The 19,246-nt window shown below is 40.2% G+C and overlaps 1 protein-coding gene across 4 annotated transcripts in view; it reads left to right on the top strand.

Annotated features, from left to right (window-relative positions):
* The window catches only part of CCSER1 (coiled-coil serine rich protein 1), a 730,500-nt gene that overhangs the window by 202,250 nt on the left and 509,004 nt on the right, over nucleotides 1-19,246 (top strand). For all 4 annotated transcript variants that reach the window (XM_028743550.2, XM_028743548.2, XM_077933833.1 and 1 more), the window contains one exon: nucleotides 7,511-7,631. In XM_028743550.2, the coding sequence (XP_028599383.2) occupies nucleotides 7,511-7,631 (121 nt within the window). The remainder of the gene's footprint in view (nucleotides 1-7,510; nucleotides 7,632-19,246) is intronic.

A 19,246-nucleotide genomic window follows, 5' to 3' on the forward strand; every position in this document is an offset into this window, starting at 1 on the left:
AGGGTTTCAGCTAAACTTCATGAACAGTTGTTGAGCCAGCTGTAGATAGCAAGTTTGATCCAGTGTGAGGTGTGTGTGTGTGTGTGTGTGTGTGTGTGTGTGTTTATTTTTAACATATGCTACATTCTTGTGTCAGGGATTGTATTAAAAAAATGTGAAATGCACAAAACGTATGCCTAATTGGGCATTTTTTTTTTTTTAGATCAGACCACACTTTCATAACAATGGCTGTCAGGAAGCATGAAAAAGTATTCCTCTGTTGCTTAATTAAGCCTTGAGCTTTAGTAAGAAAAGTAGCCAAACAATTAATTAATGATTAAAAATTAACTGTGTGTTCTCTCTATTGATTTATGTGGATAATTAATATAGCAGCATTATAAGGTGTACACTGTCCTTCAGATAACTGTTGTAATAGATGAATGCTTTGCATGAAATTAGTTAAAATCGGCATTAATATTTCTGGTACAGAATCATGGAAATGACAGCATGTAAGTACAAGGTGCCATATTCTTCATTTTATGTCTCTGTGTGCATCAAATATGCCTTAATAATGTGTGCTGAAGAATTTGAAAAAGGAAACTGCTTTTATTTCTTTAAAGACCTGTCATACTTTTTCATGAGGATAAATTATCCGGGTTTGAAATGCTACTTAAAATTCCCCAGATGATGAGAATATTTCTAAGAGACTTGGGTCAGGTGTATGCTGCGTCGCACCAGTTAACATCATCCAGAGGTTACAATTCTGTGGAGGTGAAGACTATCTAAGTTGATGGTAGATAATACTGTTTATAATGAGATTAAACTTCTCTGATTTTCCAGATTTGAACTAATACACCACAGAGTATCTAATAACAGCAAAAATTGTCACAATGGTATTGCTCAGCACCTGAAATGTAATTGCACTGCAATGTTCAGCTATGTGGGCATAGAAAAACACCACACACACACACACACACAGACACGAACACACAGACACAGCTCTACTTAGGGCAGAGCTTCCTCAACTTTTCATGTTGGTGACACACTTTTTAGACATGCATCATTTTGCGACACAGTAATTCAGTTTTACTAGCAAGATGGAGGTTAAACTAACCCAGACTTCCTCAAACTCGGCCCTCCAGATGTTTTTGGCTTACAACTCCCATGATCCCTAGCTAGCAGGACCAGTGGTCAGGGATGATGGGAATTGTAGTCTCAAAAGCACTGTTTCCAGGCAGGAAATTGGGAAATATTCAGTGCAACTCTAGGTGTAATAAGATGTGTAACATTTCTAGAATTTGGAACATTTTGCAATCACCTTTAAATATTTTCTGTTAAACTGCTGTTCCTTGGACAAATGTCAAGTATCGGTTTTAGACATGTTCCTAAATTCCAATCATCTAAGATGGTAATTGCACACTAGAGATTAAATCATGTTCTTATAAGTAGAGGTTTAGTGAACTAATTAGTAGTACGTTCCCAAATAAGTTCTAATAATGTGTGTGATCATGCGCTCCAAAATACAGCTAAATGTGTTTCAGTGAGGTCCAGTTTAATCTGGGCAATTAAATTGTTAGTAAATTCAGCTTGTGCATTTATAAGCAAAGAATGTTTCTGGTTGCCCACTGGAAATCTTCTCTCCTTGAGACTGGGGAAGTATGTGAAGTCACATGTATTTGTGGCTTGGCTCGTTTTCAGATTCACAAAGACTTAGATGGCTTGAAAAGTGGTACAACATGTAAAAAAATAATGTGTCTGTGGTTTCTTTCTTCTTCTTTCTTATAGTAGGCAAATGGGCTTGAGCAATAAAAAAGAATGATTTCTAGCAACCATTAGGCACAGTTGCAGAAAAGTCCTGAGAAACAGGCCAAAATGGGCAGGGGGAGACCTTTCCCAAGGGTAAAAATACATAGTTGCACCATAGAATCATAATGTCCACAGCAATTCGGCAGAATTCCTTCTTATTTGGGCTCAGAGCTTTAATATACCCACAGACACATATCGCTCACTGGCAGGGATTATGTCCCCGCCCTCTTCATAATGAGCAGGCCACAAAACATCTCACAGAAAACGATGCTGGAAACATTAAACTGTGACATCTTCCTGCATAATAATAGCTTGATGAAACGTAATCAGGGTTGTCTTTTTCCTATGCTGCCAAACCAGAAGCACCAGCATCACATTATCTCAGGACCTACCAACCCTTTAATGATATATCTGCTCTAAGCTCCATTACATAATGATGTGACATTTTGATAGTTTAATGCTAAGTTGTTCTTCTGTACAAGCTGAGTATTGAAGAGGAAAAAGCCCCGTTGGTTGTGTGCAATGTATGGGAGCTCATAATGTGGGTGTGCTTCCCTGTTCTTAGGGTCACACCATAAAAATGTTTTTAATGAATTCTTGTTCAATTGTCTATTACCACTGGTAAACCTGCCGGCAAAGAGCTGAGCTGCACTGAACTGGGGCAGCTCCTAGTGCTATTCGTCATGGCTGCAGTGTGGCCAGGTGTGAAGCAATTGCTCCACCTCACTGTATAGTTGAGGTACTGAACTGCGAGTGTGTGTGTGTGTGTGTGTGTGTGTGTGTGTGAGAGAGAGAGAGAGAGAGAGAGAGAGAGAGAGAGAGGTACTACTATTTCCGTAAGTAGGAAATGACTGCATCCTTGCACCCACTTCTTTACTTCATATCAAATTTCCTTCGCAAATTAGTGTTGGGAATCTGAGATTAGATAGCTATGCAGTGGAAGTTGCCCCCAGTTCCAGTCACCACACCGAGGTCCAAAATAGCAGAATATTTTTGCAGAATATAAGGTTTCAGTAATACAGTTCTGGACATTGATATATACAGCCATACCTGAAGTAGCTTCAGGTTGAGCATTTTCAGGTTGCGTTGCGGCGACCCAGAAGTAACGGAACGGGTTGCTTCCAGGTTTCACCGCTCATGCATGCGCAGACACTCAAAATGACATCACATGCATGCGCAGAAGTGGCGAATCACGACCCGTGCACGCACAGACGTGCAGACGCGGGTTGCGTTCTGCTCAGGATGCGAATGGGGCTCCAGAACGAATCCGCTTCGCATCCCAAGGTACCACTCAACTTGTAGGCTTTGTACAACTTGTAGGCTTTATAGATATATGCATACATGTATAAAGTACTTCTGTTGCTCTAGCAAATCAAGACGTTGCACAGACAGACTCATTCACTTCACAAGACTGACTCTGACACTCAGACAGACTCACTGACCGATGAGCTGACATGCCCCAGTCACTTATATAGTTGGCAGTGGGCCATTACCATAGCAACTGGCTTGGCTGACCATGCACCTGTTGGCTTATCTCCTGCATGGGGTGTTCATGAAGGAAATTAACCTCCATATTTAGTTCCTTCATCAATTAGCACATCATGTTGAAATGGTGGAGGGAGGGGTAAAAGAGGAAGTTATTATTTTTATATTGGAAAAAGTTGAATAAAAATAAAATCTAAAACCCACTAAACAAACAAAAAACAGACATCCACAGCTATAGGGAACTGCACTGCATACACAGTATGTTTGTTTTCTTTTGTACAGTAGAACTTCTTAACATCCCCAGAGGTAATTGGATTCTTTTGATCCTTGTCGTTTTCAAAAGGGTCTGACCAAAACAGTAGCTTTATGAATTTTAACATTATTCTGGATGCTTGCATTGCTCAGTTGTGACAGAAATGTCAGCAAAACGTAAGTTTCAATGTTAAAGTAAACAATTTGCATGTATACTTAAGCTTTCCAGGATAAAGGTCATAGAAACATGTGGAGCAGTATAGGATGGAATATTAAAAATTGCATTACTTACACATTCAGGGGCAAGTATTTTTCTATACCTTGTATAGCATTGAGCAGCTTGATTTCTTTATGGATTTCACCATTATGATGGCAGCACAAATCAATTGTCCTTGGTATCATTAAATCCAACTATTAGGATGATGTAAGTCAGCATTTTTCTCCATTGGGATCCTTTCTTGACAATACGAAGTAGATATAACTGTATTCTTTTGTGACTATTGTGAAAGAAGGCGGGAAAACAGATAAAGCTTCATAGGATGTAATTCATTTGGTAGTAATGGTCCTATTACAGTAATTACAATTTTGTCATTGTGACTGCAGTGTTTAAAGAACCTGGCCTGTGGCTTAATTGCAGATTTATAGCAACTAACCCTTTGGGGATCATTGTCGTCTGTAATCGCATTCTCGTAACTAATGATTTAAAAAACAGAAGTTCTGTAGCAATTCCACTGCTGCTAACCACCATCAGTTTCATTTGTTTCTATAATGTTGAAATGTAAGATAAAATATGGGCCTGTTAAGGGTACTATGTATGTTTGTATGTATTAAATTTTCACCTTGTAATGCTCAGCCCACATAGGGACTGGCCTCCACCTGCTTAAAGCAGCAGAAGAAAAATAATAATAATATTAAATGACATATCTCTCTCTCTCTCTCTCTCTCTCTCTCTCTCTCTCTCTCTCTCACACACACACACACACACACACACACACACACACACAAATAACAACACTGAAATATCAATGTTTTTAATTAAAGTGCTTTGGTACCCAGTAATTGGAAAACCAAAGGTCCTCCTCAAGGGCCATTTCCCCTTACCATCCCAAATGCTGCCTCCGTCAGCATCCATTCCCCTGTCTGTCTCTGAGGGGGAGATGGGTCAGCAAGGCTCCCTCCATCAGTTCAGCTGGGGCGGCTGTCATTTGACATATTTGCTTTCCCTTTTCCCTTTCAAATAATGTATTTTAGATTGTAAGCTGTGATTTTAAACTAGGAACTGCTTTGAGTGCTTTGGCTGCAAGACAGCACGTAAATGTAGGAACTCAATAAATTGCAGCTCTTTGCTAGTCTGGATAAATTCTTTCACTTGGCATGGGTGCCTGGGAGAGCGCCTCAGAGGATGACCTAAGAACCCAGGCAGATGTACATCAGACAAGACCCTCCTTCATATGTGGACTAAGGTTGGCATACAAAACTGAATGGTGAGGGTGACCTCACTGAATGAGGTGAGGCAGGTGGCTCCTAAAGAGGGAGTCAAATCACAAGTGGGGTTTGATATGCTGGGAATCAGAAGTGGGGAGGGGCCTACGGCACTCATATCCTGCTTGGGGGCATCTGATACACATTTGGTTGGCCAACATGAGAATAGGAGGCTGAACTACATGGGCTTTTGGCCTGATCTAGCAGCAGGTAGTGGTTAAGAGCGGTGGACTAGTAATCTGGGGAACCGGGTTCGCGTCTCCGCTCCTCCACATGCAGCTGCTGGGTGACCTTGGGCTAGTCACACATCTCTGAAGTCTCTCAGCCTCACTCACCTCACAGAGTGTTTGTTGTGGGGGAGGAAGGGAAAGGAGAGTGTTAGCCGCTTTGAGACTCCTTCAGGTAGTGATAAAGCAGGATATCAAATCCAACTCTAATTATTTTATAACTTTTTCAGTGGCGCAGTGCCCTCTCCATAGAGGCTCCCCTGGCACCCACACTGTGGTCTGTTCAGTGCCAGTTGAAAATCTCATTTTCCGAAGCCATTAATTTTTATATATGGGTGTTTTATTCCCTAGCCTTCATCGTATGATCCCATTGTGTGTTATAATACAATAAAAAGCAATACTGTTTTAAACAATAAAGCAACAAACCAATAGAGGACATTCTTTTTGACAGCCTCTAAACTATCCTCCTTTTCACAGAGGTCTGTCTGACACGTTTATTATATAGCTTTCACCTTTTGCTGATAGCACACCACATTACCCCGACCTTTGACTCTATCTTGAATTTTTATATGACTCTTCCATGCAAATATTTCATCTCTGCTTGTTGTTATTTATTACATTCATATCTCACCTTTCTTCTAATGAGGAAGTGGTTTTTCTTTTCAACACCCCGAGAAGTAGATTAGGCTGGGAGTCAGTGACTGGCCCAAGATCACCAAGTGAGCTTAATGGCTGAGTGGGGATTGAAAACCTGGTCTTCCATGTCCTGCTTCAAGACACACCTGCACCTCACTGTTGTGAGGGTAAACATCTGCAGCAGGGAACCTTTTGTATCAGTGGAGGCTGTATATGCAGTTGAGAACTACAGTGACTGGCAGAAGCTTCCCAGGGCTTCCCAACCCTACTTAGAAATGCCAGGGATTGAGCTTGGAACTTTCTGGGCTGTATTCAACTCTCTGCTTGTTGTTCTACTCTTGAGTAGAACTACTGCTGAATACTACCATCTGTATGCAAGGCAGATGCTCTCCTGCTGAGTTATGGCCTTTCCCCACCAGTGTAATATTGGTGTATTAGTGGTGTCAGTATTTGGTACATAAACTGTGGAGCCATGAATTTTGGTTGAACTTGAGGACGAAGAAAGGCTGGCTGAGATGCTATTTGCGATTGAACCTGGTGCTGGAGAACAGTGATAGCTAGAACATAAAGGTCAAGGTTTCCTGTATGTTTGCAGGGAGATCATGTTTAACAAATAGCAGAACACTGTGAATGTTGGTCTTATACCATCTTTGCCCCGGGGAGGTGACTCAGTGGGCAAAAGGTATAGTTAAGTACATGATAAGTAAGCAATAATTCAGTTATCTCAGCAGGGTTGCTAATTAATGTAGGTTGCATTGGTTTTTATTATGCTACGTACCTGACCACTGGGAACTGTGTGGAATCTCCCATCTACTTTCAGATACATCTAACAGCTGTCAGGTAGTTATGATTCCCAGATGTCTTAGAAAGAAAGAAAGAAAGAAAGAAAGAAAGAAAGAAAGAAAGAAAGAAAGAAATGGTGCTAATAATGCTAACCCTTTCAATCACAAGTCCACCTTAGGGGAAATTTTCATGTTTGCGCTTCATGATAGGTTTTCCTTGCTCACAGTTGATTATCCAAGATGCTTTCATAGTTTGGGCCTTACTGGAAAAGACTGAAAAGAAGGCTATATGCTTCATAAATGAGAACAAAAATAAGCATGGCATTAGTGCAGAGCTGGAGAGCCTTTGACCCTGTTTTTGCCATACAGCTCCCAGCAGAGCAAGTCAATATAGCCAGTGATTGGGGATGATGGGAGCTGTAGTCCAGCAACATCCGCAGATCCACAAGTTAGCCACCCCTGCTTTAGTGTCTTGTATATACTTTCACACACAAGATGTATGAATACACAAGTTCCTTATAACTGCAAGTATAACAGCCTTTTAAAACCCAATGTCTTCCATGATTTTTGGTATCTTGCATGCTGAAATGGCATTTGAGCTCTGAAATATAGCATTCTAGGGTAGCTGAGGCCTTAATGTGGACATCAGGCACTGAGAAACTACATATGTCAGGACTGCTTAACCCTCCCATTCTCCCATTAATTCAGAGCTGAAGCATGCAACCAGCAGACTTGTGCAGTGAACCTGTTGCTGGACTATACCGCTTCAGACAGTTAGTGGAGAAGCCCATATTTAAAATAATGTCGGGAAGGAAAAGCCAGAAATGCATTGGTGGTAACCAAATTACTGTTATTTTGCAGTTTGCCGGGAAGATTCACACCAGTCTATAGTCTCGTGTGCTGCTGTGCTGCTTACTCCCATTGAACCAACTGCTGAAGGAAAGAAGAAGGAACAGCCAAAAATGACTGAAGTGACCAAACAGTGAGTGAGACGTTACAATATACTTCTGGTTTGCTTAGCAAAAAGTGAGAATAAGTTCTGCCTATCAGGATTCACACACTGCATCTTTCTCCACTTACTTCTCAGATAGCTGACTTAACAAGCGCTTCTGACTGTTGCTATGTATAGCAGAAAATTTAGGTTGCACAATTAAAGTTGTTTTGGTGCTGTTGCACAACAACAGAGTGTCTTATGCAGCCACCTTAATCTCTGGATGCTTGCCTTTTCCGGTTTATAATACTATGTGTCAGGAGAAGCTTGACAGAAGATGGCAATAAACACCCTGAGTTCTTGAAGGGATGTTTCAACAAAAGAAGGGGGTGGCTTTCCACAGCTGGTGGTCCAGCTTTGAAACAGCCTCCACACCAAGATTTGGCAGAGCATATAAACTGTGGTGTTTTCTCCCCCCTGGCAAGCTAAATAATTTTCCTTTAGACATTGCTATAAAGTTGTTTTATGGGTGCATTGTTGTCGAAATTTTCTGCAGAAGAAATGGTTTTATATGCCTATGGTATATTTAGTTGTGAGCTGTGATAGCAAAAGTAGGGCATAAATTAATAAAGATAATAAAATATTATTCCCTCTGTGTGTGTGTGTGTGCGCGCACACACACACACACACACACTACAAAAGCACACTGAACTGACAGGTTCAATGAACACCTACCTATAACCCACAAGATCCCTTTTCTAAATAAATACAATCAGGTTGGATTCTACCAGTACATCCATGAAGATAGGAATTTGGTTCTTGGTCAGTTAGAGCTCCCTTTGGACTGGCGTAATAGTCAAAATGTGTAGCCCCTAGTCAAAATGTGTAGCCACCTGATCTTGTATTCATGCAACAGATTGAACTTCTGGGTGGATAATCTGAGAAGAAGCACAATTAACCACTGGAAGACGAAAGCCCAGTGAATGATGCGAGAACCATGAATATCATGTTTTGTGTAGGATCAAGTACCTTGGCAATGCAGAACAAGTCATACTTGTCTCCCTGATCTCCCATAGCACTTACTTCCCCCAGTGCAAATTTGTATTATATTTCTCCAACAGCATTTACAGGTGAGTTCAGAGGAAGATGAAGCGGAAAGCTAATAAGCTAGAGACTTTGAACACTTCAAGCCTAGATTATATTTTTTTCACACATACTACCCTGCTGTATGACATTTGTTCAGAGTTGATTTGTTGTTTGAATTCATAGAAATAAAACAATTTTAAAAAGCGCACTGACATTTGGGGCAAACATTCCAAGTCTCCTTGGTGTTGCTATGGTGACAGTTCAGCAAGCCTCTGTTGAAGGAATGCGGATGCTAAAACTTCTTGTGAACTTTATTTTAGCTTGGTAGGAAGCGCCAAACATATTCATAAAAAAACACACACACACAAAAGCCCAGAGACATGTTGAGATGGCTACATAATGGAAGGGATGTGTCCTAGCTGAGAACACCAAAAAAGGAAGCTAGTTTGTGTTCTGGAAAATAAAGCACTTCTAAGTGTGGCTGATCACAGGCTGCCAGATGAAAGCTCATGCTGCCTTGGAAGGAACAATCTAAGGAATCTGGAAATATGTAATAAAGGTCTCTTGTATGCTGAGGATTTCAGTGAGACTATGCTTTGTTGCTTGATGCTATCAGCGTTGACAAACCACAATAATAAAATGTCAGTGTAACAGAGTGCAACTCCACTGAGAACTGATTCACACAATCTATTTTTGTCTCCGCCATTTCCATGTTTATTTTGAGTGAGCTGTTGCTGTTATGCTGCTGCTTCTCCCTGTAGAAGCCTGCGCCTCTCAATATCTCTGAGAGAGGGGCAGTGCATGGGGATAATAAGTAATAATAATAATAAAATTATTTATACCTTGCCCTCCCCGGCCAAAACTGGGCTCAGAGTGGCTAACATCAAATATATGACAAATTACCATAAAATCAAGCAATCAATTAAAATACACCCTACATCCTAAAATCAAGTCAGAATCAAAGTAAAATCCAATCTGGATGCAGGAAAGGGCCTTCTCTTTGGTAGCGCCCTGCTTTTGGAATGCCCTTCTATCCCAGATACAGCCGACACCTACTTTACTTTCTATTTGGTGCCAATTTAAAATGTATTCATTTGCCCAAGCAGATTTGTGATGGAGCTGGGCATTTTGTTTAGACTCAGGATAGAGCAGCCTATAGTATTTAAGGATACAGTAGTTGAAAACTTTCCAGTGTTCACATATGAAGGGATGAGGTAACAAATCATAGTTCTGCTGCTGTAGGAAATTAGGGGTGAGAGACTGGATTCCTGGACATTAGTCAGGAAAGGTCTTTTTAAATTGCAAACTTTATGTCTTGGCACTCCAGTGGCACCACGGCACTACTTTTGGTAAGTTACAGTAACTTTCCTTTGCAGTACTGCAAGTAACAGTGACCAAGCATATATGATGCAATGGTACACGCTGCAGAGGTTTAAAAAGACTGGCAAAATTAAATATCCTGGGAGGAATTAAATGACATATTATATTCACCATGAAACTGGTGATAAGGCTGAAAAACAATTCCAGAGAGTTTAGATTTTGTTTCTCTTAATTGGTGCAAATAACATGACTTAACTAGTTGAACAAAGCCCCTTCAGTTCTTCAGATGCCCAGTTTGGGAGGATCATGTAGAGGGATTAGGGCCCTAATGTAACCATGGGGCCATCAAAATGGAGTTACATCCAATTCGGCTTTTCATTCTGCTATTATTATTATTATTGCAATGAAGTTTTTGGCATTTTGGTTGTCACTGGTGAGGAATCACAAGCCATAATGATGTCAGGACATAGGGCAAGTTGGGGAGAGGGTGGGGCTTGATACAGAGCTGCCATTTTTTAAATAGAAAACTTGAGAGTTTTGCTCCTCCTTGAAAACTTTATCCCCATTCTCCAGGGGATATGGTGCATGCTGTTTCTGTTTGTAATCTAAATTGGTTGTATTAAGTCTTCAAGTGTGTGATTGATAGGTCCCGGGTTGCAAGGTGAGATGGAAGGAAGTAGATAATTAAGCTGCTTGTGCATTATCTGGGCAGATACATCGAAAGAGCTGCTTTACTGAACAGGAGAGCACCTTATCAGATTTGTTATTGTAATGAACTGGTGATGCTTTTTATTATGCTGTGTGGCAGCTGTTAACACTCTCATAAAACATATTGCCAACCAGAATAATGCTAAATTGCTGTTCAAACACAGCTATCTGGGAAGCCAAGGTTACCTTGATGGCACAACAGAAATAGTCCACTGATTTACGCAGGTAGCACATTTCCTTCTGTATGGTATTGACTTGGCTACATCTAATCTAGCTCTATATCCAAGAACTTTAGAGCATTTTCACAGCCTTCTGGGTTTGGTGTGAGTGATTGCCCAGTGCCAGATGCACAGCTGATTGCAATTTTATCTGCCACATCCTGAGAGTCCTGTATTAATTTCCAGCATGCACTTGACCCCCTACCCCTTGGCATGGTGAACAGCAAGTCTTGGTAATGCTAAGCCAATTTTACATGGATCTTTTTACACAACGGTTTTTGACAAAATGCAATGGGAGACCACAAAATAAATTTCATTTCCCTTGTTAGTGTTCAGAGTTGTGTGTGACCGCAGGTGTGCATATTCGACACAGTATATGGCACCTTGGAAAGCTATGCTTTCATTTTTGATAAAATGAATTACTAGTCTTAATTAATGCAGGTAAAAACTTGTAAGCAAATGAGCAAGCCTGGAAAGTTTTTGGAAAGTACAGTGAGATTAAGCGATGCTTCTAAGGCTCTGGGCCAATGGTCACTAAAGCCTAATCTTCTTGGAAATTAACCTGCATCTCAATGGGCATGATTTATTATTAAACACAGAATTTGGGTTAAGAGAATACATGCAGTTTTGTTCTTTTTTGGCAAAGGCAATCCTTTGATTAAAACAAGAACCATTCATTGTATATTTTGATTTGCCGAGTGACAGACTCGGCTTACTAAGGATGCTCATAAAGTTGGTTTGGCTGAGGTCCCGGTATGAGTTTTGAGGGCTCATAAAGCTGACCTCGTAGAAGAGGTGAACATTACAGGGCTCCTGAATTATTTTCCAGCTTGGATTAAAAAAAGCTGCCTTTATAGAAGAAAGATGTGGAATGCTATGGTTTACGACTCCAGATCAGATTTTCTGGAAAATTGACCAGTGGACTTGGCATTTATGGATATTTTGACAATTTGTCATCAAGTTGATTTAATAACTTTTCCCCTCTGCCTCTCTTTCAAAATACAGAATACCTAGGTTATGCCCACTGGCCCACCCACTCTATTCATCCAGCCAATCTACCCAATTCCCTTTAAGCAGAACTCACCTGCCTGGGCTGCATGATGATTATCTAGTCCCAACAGTGAAGTAAGACATTGAGGAAGGTGTCTCTCTTATTTCTCCTCTAGTGCGCTTGGATTGAAGGTTTGACAGGGGCCTGGCAAATTCATTTGGAAAAATAGACCAAACTATTTCTGTTTTTTTCATCAATTAGTTCCTTCTGAGTCAATCTAGTGGAAGTCTGTGTATAAGTTTCGAATGCTTGTCTGTCTTGCTAAGAGAAAAAAGTGAATTGCTGGGGGGGAATTATTATTTTTTTGTATTTTTAAATTATTTTTATATGTATTACAACATAGGTATTACAACATATATACAACATAGCTCCCGGCCTATAGAGTGAGATGAGCGCACAACCCTAGAGTCTGGCAAGACTGGCCCGAACGGGCAGGGGTACCTTTACCTTTACCTTTATGGAATGCAATATTCATTTAATAATAAAGTACCTAATCTTGCAATAAAGACTAAATTATTACAATTTAGGAGGGAAATCTCAATATTTAGTGTATCAGTTACAATAATTAATGAATAACACTCAAAAATATGGATATGTAACACTTTTGCCATATTTATGTTTCAAACTTTGCACCATAAGGCTACAGTCCTTATGCACACCTGCCTCGAATTAAGTCCAATTGAACTCAGCAGGGCTTACTTTTAAGTAGATAAGTAAAGGATTGATCTGTATATCTTTTTTTTGTTTTGGAATTCAAAGTTTTTGGTATTAATGCTCATAATTAGTCATAAATTTATTGCTAAAGAGAACAAGGGAATCCCAACACAAAGACCTAATGCTTTCCCTGCGAAATGTAAAGCCTTTGAGAAGCCAACTAAAAAATGATGTTCAATGCAAATTGTCGCTGAGCCCACCCTTTGTAAACCACGTAGGAATATCTGGAGAAATTTAATGGACTACAGGAAAGAGCAGAAACACTTAAGCATTAATGCTATCTGTGAAAGTAGACAAAATTAATTTAGTAATTTGGAACGTTGCAGCATTTGAATTAAAGTTCCCTCTCAATAATTACAAATTAGGTTGCAGAAACAGATTTGCAACTCAGCTGTGAGGATTAATCAAGTACATTATTACAAGATGCTGTTTGCGAGTAATAAAACGTTATAAAATTGAAATAATGCAATATGTGCACGTGCGCACAAAGAAAACTAAGACAGCTCTTTCATGAGACGGATGTGTAGTGGATTAACAACACAAACTTGTGCATGTCTACTTAGAAGTAAGCCCCTTTGAGTTCAACTGGACCTACTTTGTCAAGTAAGGAGGCATGTACCATGAGGTTAATTATCTTGCCATGTTGTATACTAGGTAAGTTCCCCAGGCAGCCACAGCAGCACTGGAGCTGCTTGTAGTTTTACATTTTATTTATTTGTAAATGAAAAGATTTCTATACTGCTTCTCACCAATCTGATTTCCTATATAATAGAACAAAATTGAATAAAAAACAATAATTTTCGTTAAAAGCAATAAGATCACTTCCAGTTCTTGACTGGACAAAGTTCAATGTGTTAGTTCTGGTATATAAAGCCCAGTACGACTTGGGACTTGGATACCTAAAATATCATCTCTCCCCTTGTATACCTGACCAATCACACTGCACAGTGCCGAAGAGGGTCTTCTGCAGATACCAACTCATCAAGAGGTCTGCTCCCCCCAGATAGGAATTGGGTCTTTGGTGTTATGGCACCTATCCTTTGCAATTCCCTCCCATTAAATATTAGACGGTTACTATCTCTGTTGACATTTTGGTGCCTACTGAAGACCTTCCCCCTTCAGCAAGCTTTTTAAACTAGAGATCTTTCTCAATCTGCATCTGTATTGGAATTGTTTTTAGGAGGTTTTATTACCGCTTGTGTGTTTGCCACCTTGGCTCCTTTGGAATGAAGGGTGGGATATAAAGTTAATCATCATCATCTTCACTTGATCCATATCCAGCTTCCTTTTCCTCCCAAAGGACTCTGTCACAATGACCAGCGGCTTCCTGTGAGCAGGGCCAATTGGATGGGACTTTGTTTTATTGATTATAGTTTAGAAATTATTTATTATAATTGTTAAGAGTGAATTTCTGTTTAATTTTTATATGCTGATATTTAATATTATTCTATACTATTCTATTGGATTGTTGAAGATTACTTTGTTAGATGGTCTGGTGGGTCTTTTTCGAAGCCGGGTTAACAGACCAGCTCTGCAACCACATTTTTGCTTTCGCTCTTTTCTCTTTCGCTTCTTTCGGCACTTCCCCCTCCAGACGACAATCCATAGAGATCCTGGAGGACTTACTATGCAGTTTGGTATACAGTGGGACCTTTGAAACTCTCTAATTATCTCTATTTTTCTTGCGAGCCCGATGTTTACCAGTTTTGTGCGTGAGTAGGTGAGGTATTGGGAGCTCAGAGCCGCAACGTATGAACGTGCCGCCATCTTGGAACTTCCATTCATAGCATTCCCTTTCTTTTTTCTCCTATGAAGAGGCTGCATCCTAATGTTTTAATCTTGTATTTTAATCTTTTTTAAAATTGTATTTTAATCAACTTGTTTTTATTATTGGTTGTTAGCTGCCCTGAGCCCGGTTTTTGCTGGGGAGGGTGGGGTATAAATAAATAAATTATTATTATTATTATTATTTGCTTATTTTAAAGTTATGTTTTATTATCACATTTTTGTATTGGATTAGATTGTTATAAGGTGTACATTCTTTGTTTCTTCAGCTTGTAAACTGCCTTGGGTATTGTAAAGTAGAAAGACAGAATACAAATTAAAAGTGATGCTGCTGCTGCTGCTGCTGCTGCTGCTGCTGCTGCTGCTGATATCCATACCTGCTTCTCAGCTGGTTGATAACTGAGTTATGAGGGCAGTTGGCTGGCCCCATGATTCCAGCGCTCAGAGTCTTACAGCCACCACTTTTGATTACACCAGAAGGAAGCAGCTCCAACCATGTAGTGGGTGCATGTGAAAACTATGTGGCCTATAGAAACATTATTCTTTTTTTACCATACCATTATGGGAAGAGTATTGTTTATAGAAGCCAAAGTAAATTTGTGATTTGCTTGTCAGGCATCATTTTAAAAATGAGAACATTTTTGGAAAGTCTAAATTTCTTTTTCATTGTGGAAACCTTCACAAAGGCAATGCAATAATCACTGTTTCTGCAATATACTGCTGGTGGTATTTAAAAAAAGGAAAGATAACACCTGAAAGTGAAAGTAAGATAACAGGCATTATATAGAAATTGAATATAACTGCTGGAGATATTTTCTAGAGATAAAAATGAAGCATACAAAATGACAGTGTGGAGTCAAATTCCTAATAGATGATTGCACCATTTAAGTGTTTTTCCAATTTCCTCAGTTAAGTAGAACATTGAAGTGGATGAGCAATTCTGTCCTGTGTGAGTTCTTTAAATCCATGCTTAAAGCTGAATAGCCTTACAACAGAAACAGAGATCACTTGGTCCAGTTATCAGGATCTTACGATTTGGCTTTGATGAACGCCACATGTAACTACTGATCCACAGCCCCAGGCAGAGGGCGTATTCACTGTATTCCAAGAGTCTTGCCCCATAACAGTCCATCTTTCTTGACATGGTTTACACTGAACTTTATGAGCCAATAATTTGACCCACTATGATGACCACTTACAGGGCCAGTACTGGGATCAGCATCCTTTAGAGCTTGCAAAAGCCCCAAACCTAGCAAGGGGCCTACTGATTTTGGAGCTCTTGATTCTGCTCTTCTTACTTGCTGGCATGGTCTGTTCACTTATTTTTTCTAAGCAAGTGACCATGATGGATGGATGAAGAAGCCCTGTTTCACTCTGGGTAATAATATGCATATGGTGACCATAGAGAGAGGACAAGTCACTGGGCAACAACCCCAGTAAAGGCATGGACCTGGTCAGTGATGGACCTCAACAAGGTCAACTTGCCGAAGCTGGAACTGGCCCTGATAATTGTGCATTCTCTGGTGGTTTCTTTCTTGCTGCCTGTGTCCATCAACTGCTGTGCACCAAGGTATGTTTACTGAATACTCATGTTTTCTCTCCCTAATGCTGTGCCAGTTCAATTTTTACTTCTTCTGTAAACCACTTTGAGGTTTGCTTTTTACAAAAAAAGTGGTGTATGAATTTTATGAAATAAAAATAAATAGATAATTTGGGGGAAATGGAGAGAGTAATGGAGGGTGGGTGGCAAAGCTGGATGGGGAGAGATTCAGGAAGGACAAAAAGGACATTCTTCTTTATGTAACACATAGTTAAACTTATGCTAGTGATGGCCACCTGCCTTGATGGCTTAAAATCAGGTAAAAATTCATGAAGATTAAAGGAATCAATGGCTCCTAGTTATGATTGATATTAGGCCACTGCCAGGAGCAGGGGCAACATGGCTCTGAACAACAGTTGGGGAACCACAGTGGGAAGCCAGATGGTGGGTTACTCAACAGTCCTTTGGTCTGATCCAACATTGAAATTGTTAAGTTCTTAAATGAAATCCAGAGGCAGTGCAGCTCTGAATTCCAGCTTGGGGAGATAACTACTGGGATGATGGCTTTTGGGCTTTTCAGAAGCATGTGAACATTAGAAGAACTCTGTTCAGACCAAAGGCCTAGTTCATCAGTGTCCTGTTTCCTACACTGACCAATCAGCTATACCTGTGGGGAACCCAAAAGCAGGGCATGAGGTACATCTGTCAGTCTGGTTGTTGGAAATTGAATTTTGGGAGAGATGGCCTCAAGGTCTGAACCAAGAGGGCTCTTCTTTTGTTTTTATGGTGCTGACTAGCTCAGCTTCTTCGTTCTCCCAGACCGTACACGTTCTCTGCTGACTTCTGGTCGCACAACACATTTCCAAATTGTCTGTGAAAGTAACAAGATGCTGAGTTTAAGGATGTTTAGAAAATATATTTTTGTTACTGAACGTTTAAATGACTATGCAAATGATATGAGATACCATTCAAATAAGAAACAATTAGCAAAGGACACAAAAGGTCAGCATCTGTTATTAAGATAATATGTTATGCCAAATGGTTTACATTCCATGGAGATATTCTAGCTAATCAAATTCTGCTGTGTTAGTTCAGCTTTTGATCCCTTGAAAATAACAAATAATAATCAGCATTGTAATATTAGGACTAATCTCAACTAATCATTCTTTCAGAAAGTTTCTCTTTTAAGTGATTCCAATTGCTGCAAATTGGCCAAGGTTCTTTGTTTCACATTACTGGTTAATTGTTTGGACTTTTCATATCAAGTATTCTGTAAAAGTCTGCTGTGAACATTCATATATTCACACAGTGGAAAAAATAGTTTTCCTATAATTTACAGTCATGGGAAAAATAAAGTATGCTCTTCAAATTCTGTGGTTTAGCATATGAGGATATAATAACAATAATCTATTCCTTAGCGGATCTTAAAATAGGTGTATACACCCTCCGATGAAGATATTGCACTGTGTCATTTATTTAACAGCCATGTGTTGTTATCCATTAATGCAGCTTAAGGTTTGGCCTTTTTACTAATACTACATACTGACTAACCATTTTTAAAGGAATTGGGTACTGTATATGGTGCGGAAATGGCTGCACCATTATAAAATGCCAACATTACAATCTTGACACTCTATCTTGCTTCACTGTGGTTTAAAATATTCTCTTCCGATAATGTAGCCTATTGCCAGGTGCCACAGCAAATGGACTAAGGGTCCACTTTAACTCTGTACATAAGTGAGGACTGGATTGGCACACTATTGTACTGCAAATCCCCTAATTAGTGACAGCAAGCAAGGGTTTTACTTATATTTTTGACAGCCTCTTCAAAAATGAAATGCCCAAAAGTACTAAAAGGAAATAGTTTTGCTTTATGTGCATATTATCCAGTAAGAGACAGTGACAATGAAAATGTACTCCTAACTTTTTCCTTTCACTTTCATAAATGAAAAGCAACATGCTCTGCTGTCATTAACTACCATTAAACCAATCACTTCCATGCCTGTAACAGTAAGCAATTTCATAGTAAGGTAAAGGTAAAGGTAAAGGTACCCCTGACCATTAGGTCCAGTCGTGACTGACTCTACGGTTGCGGCGCTCATCTCGCTCTATGGGCCGAGGGAGCCGGCGTTTGTCCGCAGACAGCTTCCGGGTCATGTTGCCAGCATGACTAAGCCGCTTCTGGTGAACCAGAGCAGCACACGGAAACACCGTTTACCTTCCTGCCGGAGCGGTTCCTATTTATCTACTTGCACTTTGACGTGCTTTCGAACTGCTAGGTTGGCAGGAGCAGGGACCGAGCAACGGGAGCTCACCCCGTTGTGGGGATTCGAACCGCCGACCTTCTGATCAGCAAGTCCTAGGCTCTGTGGTTTAACCCACAGTGGATGTAGGTATTTCTTTTAAGGTGCTTAAAGTTTTTGGCATCTAGTTACTTTTTGTTTCCTTAAATCAGTCCTGTTAAACATATTATGTTAATAGTTAATGTATTTCTGTATGGCAGGTGGAGACTGTAAAAATAGTATCTTGCATAAGGCCATTTAGTGAGTGAGGTAGAATTTGAACCAGGGACTCCTGATTTCTAGCTCAGCCTCTTTGCCACATGTGGTCCACTTGTTTACCTCTATATCTGTGCACTAATTTCTAAGCTAAAAAGGTAAAGGACCCCTGGATGGTTAAGTCCAGTCAAAGGCGACTATGGGGTGCAGTGCTCTTCTTGCTTCAGGCTGAGGGAGCTGGCCTTTGTCCACAGATAGCTTTCTGGGCCATGTGGCCAGCATGATTAAACAGTTTCTGGGGCAACGGAACACTGTGATGGAAGCCAGAGCACACAGAAACACTGTTTACCTTGCCGCCACAGCAGTACCTATTTATCTACTTGCACTGGTATGCTTTTGAACTGCTAGGTTGGCAGGAGCTGGGACAGAGCAACGGGAGCTCATCCTGTTGTGCGGATTCAAACCACTGACCTTCTGATCGGCAAGGCCAAGAGGCTCAGTGGTTTAGACCACAGCGCCACCCGCGTCTTTTTCTTCCATAGACATAAAAGCTGTTATTGCAAATGAACCCAAAACCATATGTGGTTGTAAAGCTTCAATAATTCATGTAACATGGAGGGATAATAAATCCTTCATTTCCCCTATGCTCACTGTAGAGATATTAAAGTATGATCTATGATCATTTATGTCACTATGTGGTATTTACAGTATGTAACAGTGTAAATACTTGGTATAGCACAATGCTT

Source organism: Podarcis muralis, chromosome 9 (assembly GCF_964188315.1).
Source record: "Podarcis muralis chromosome 9, rPodMur119.hap1.1, whole genome shotgun sequence".
Lineage (NCBI taxonomy): Eukaryota > Metazoa > Chordata > Lepidosauria > Squamata > Lacertidae > Podarcis > Podarcis muralis.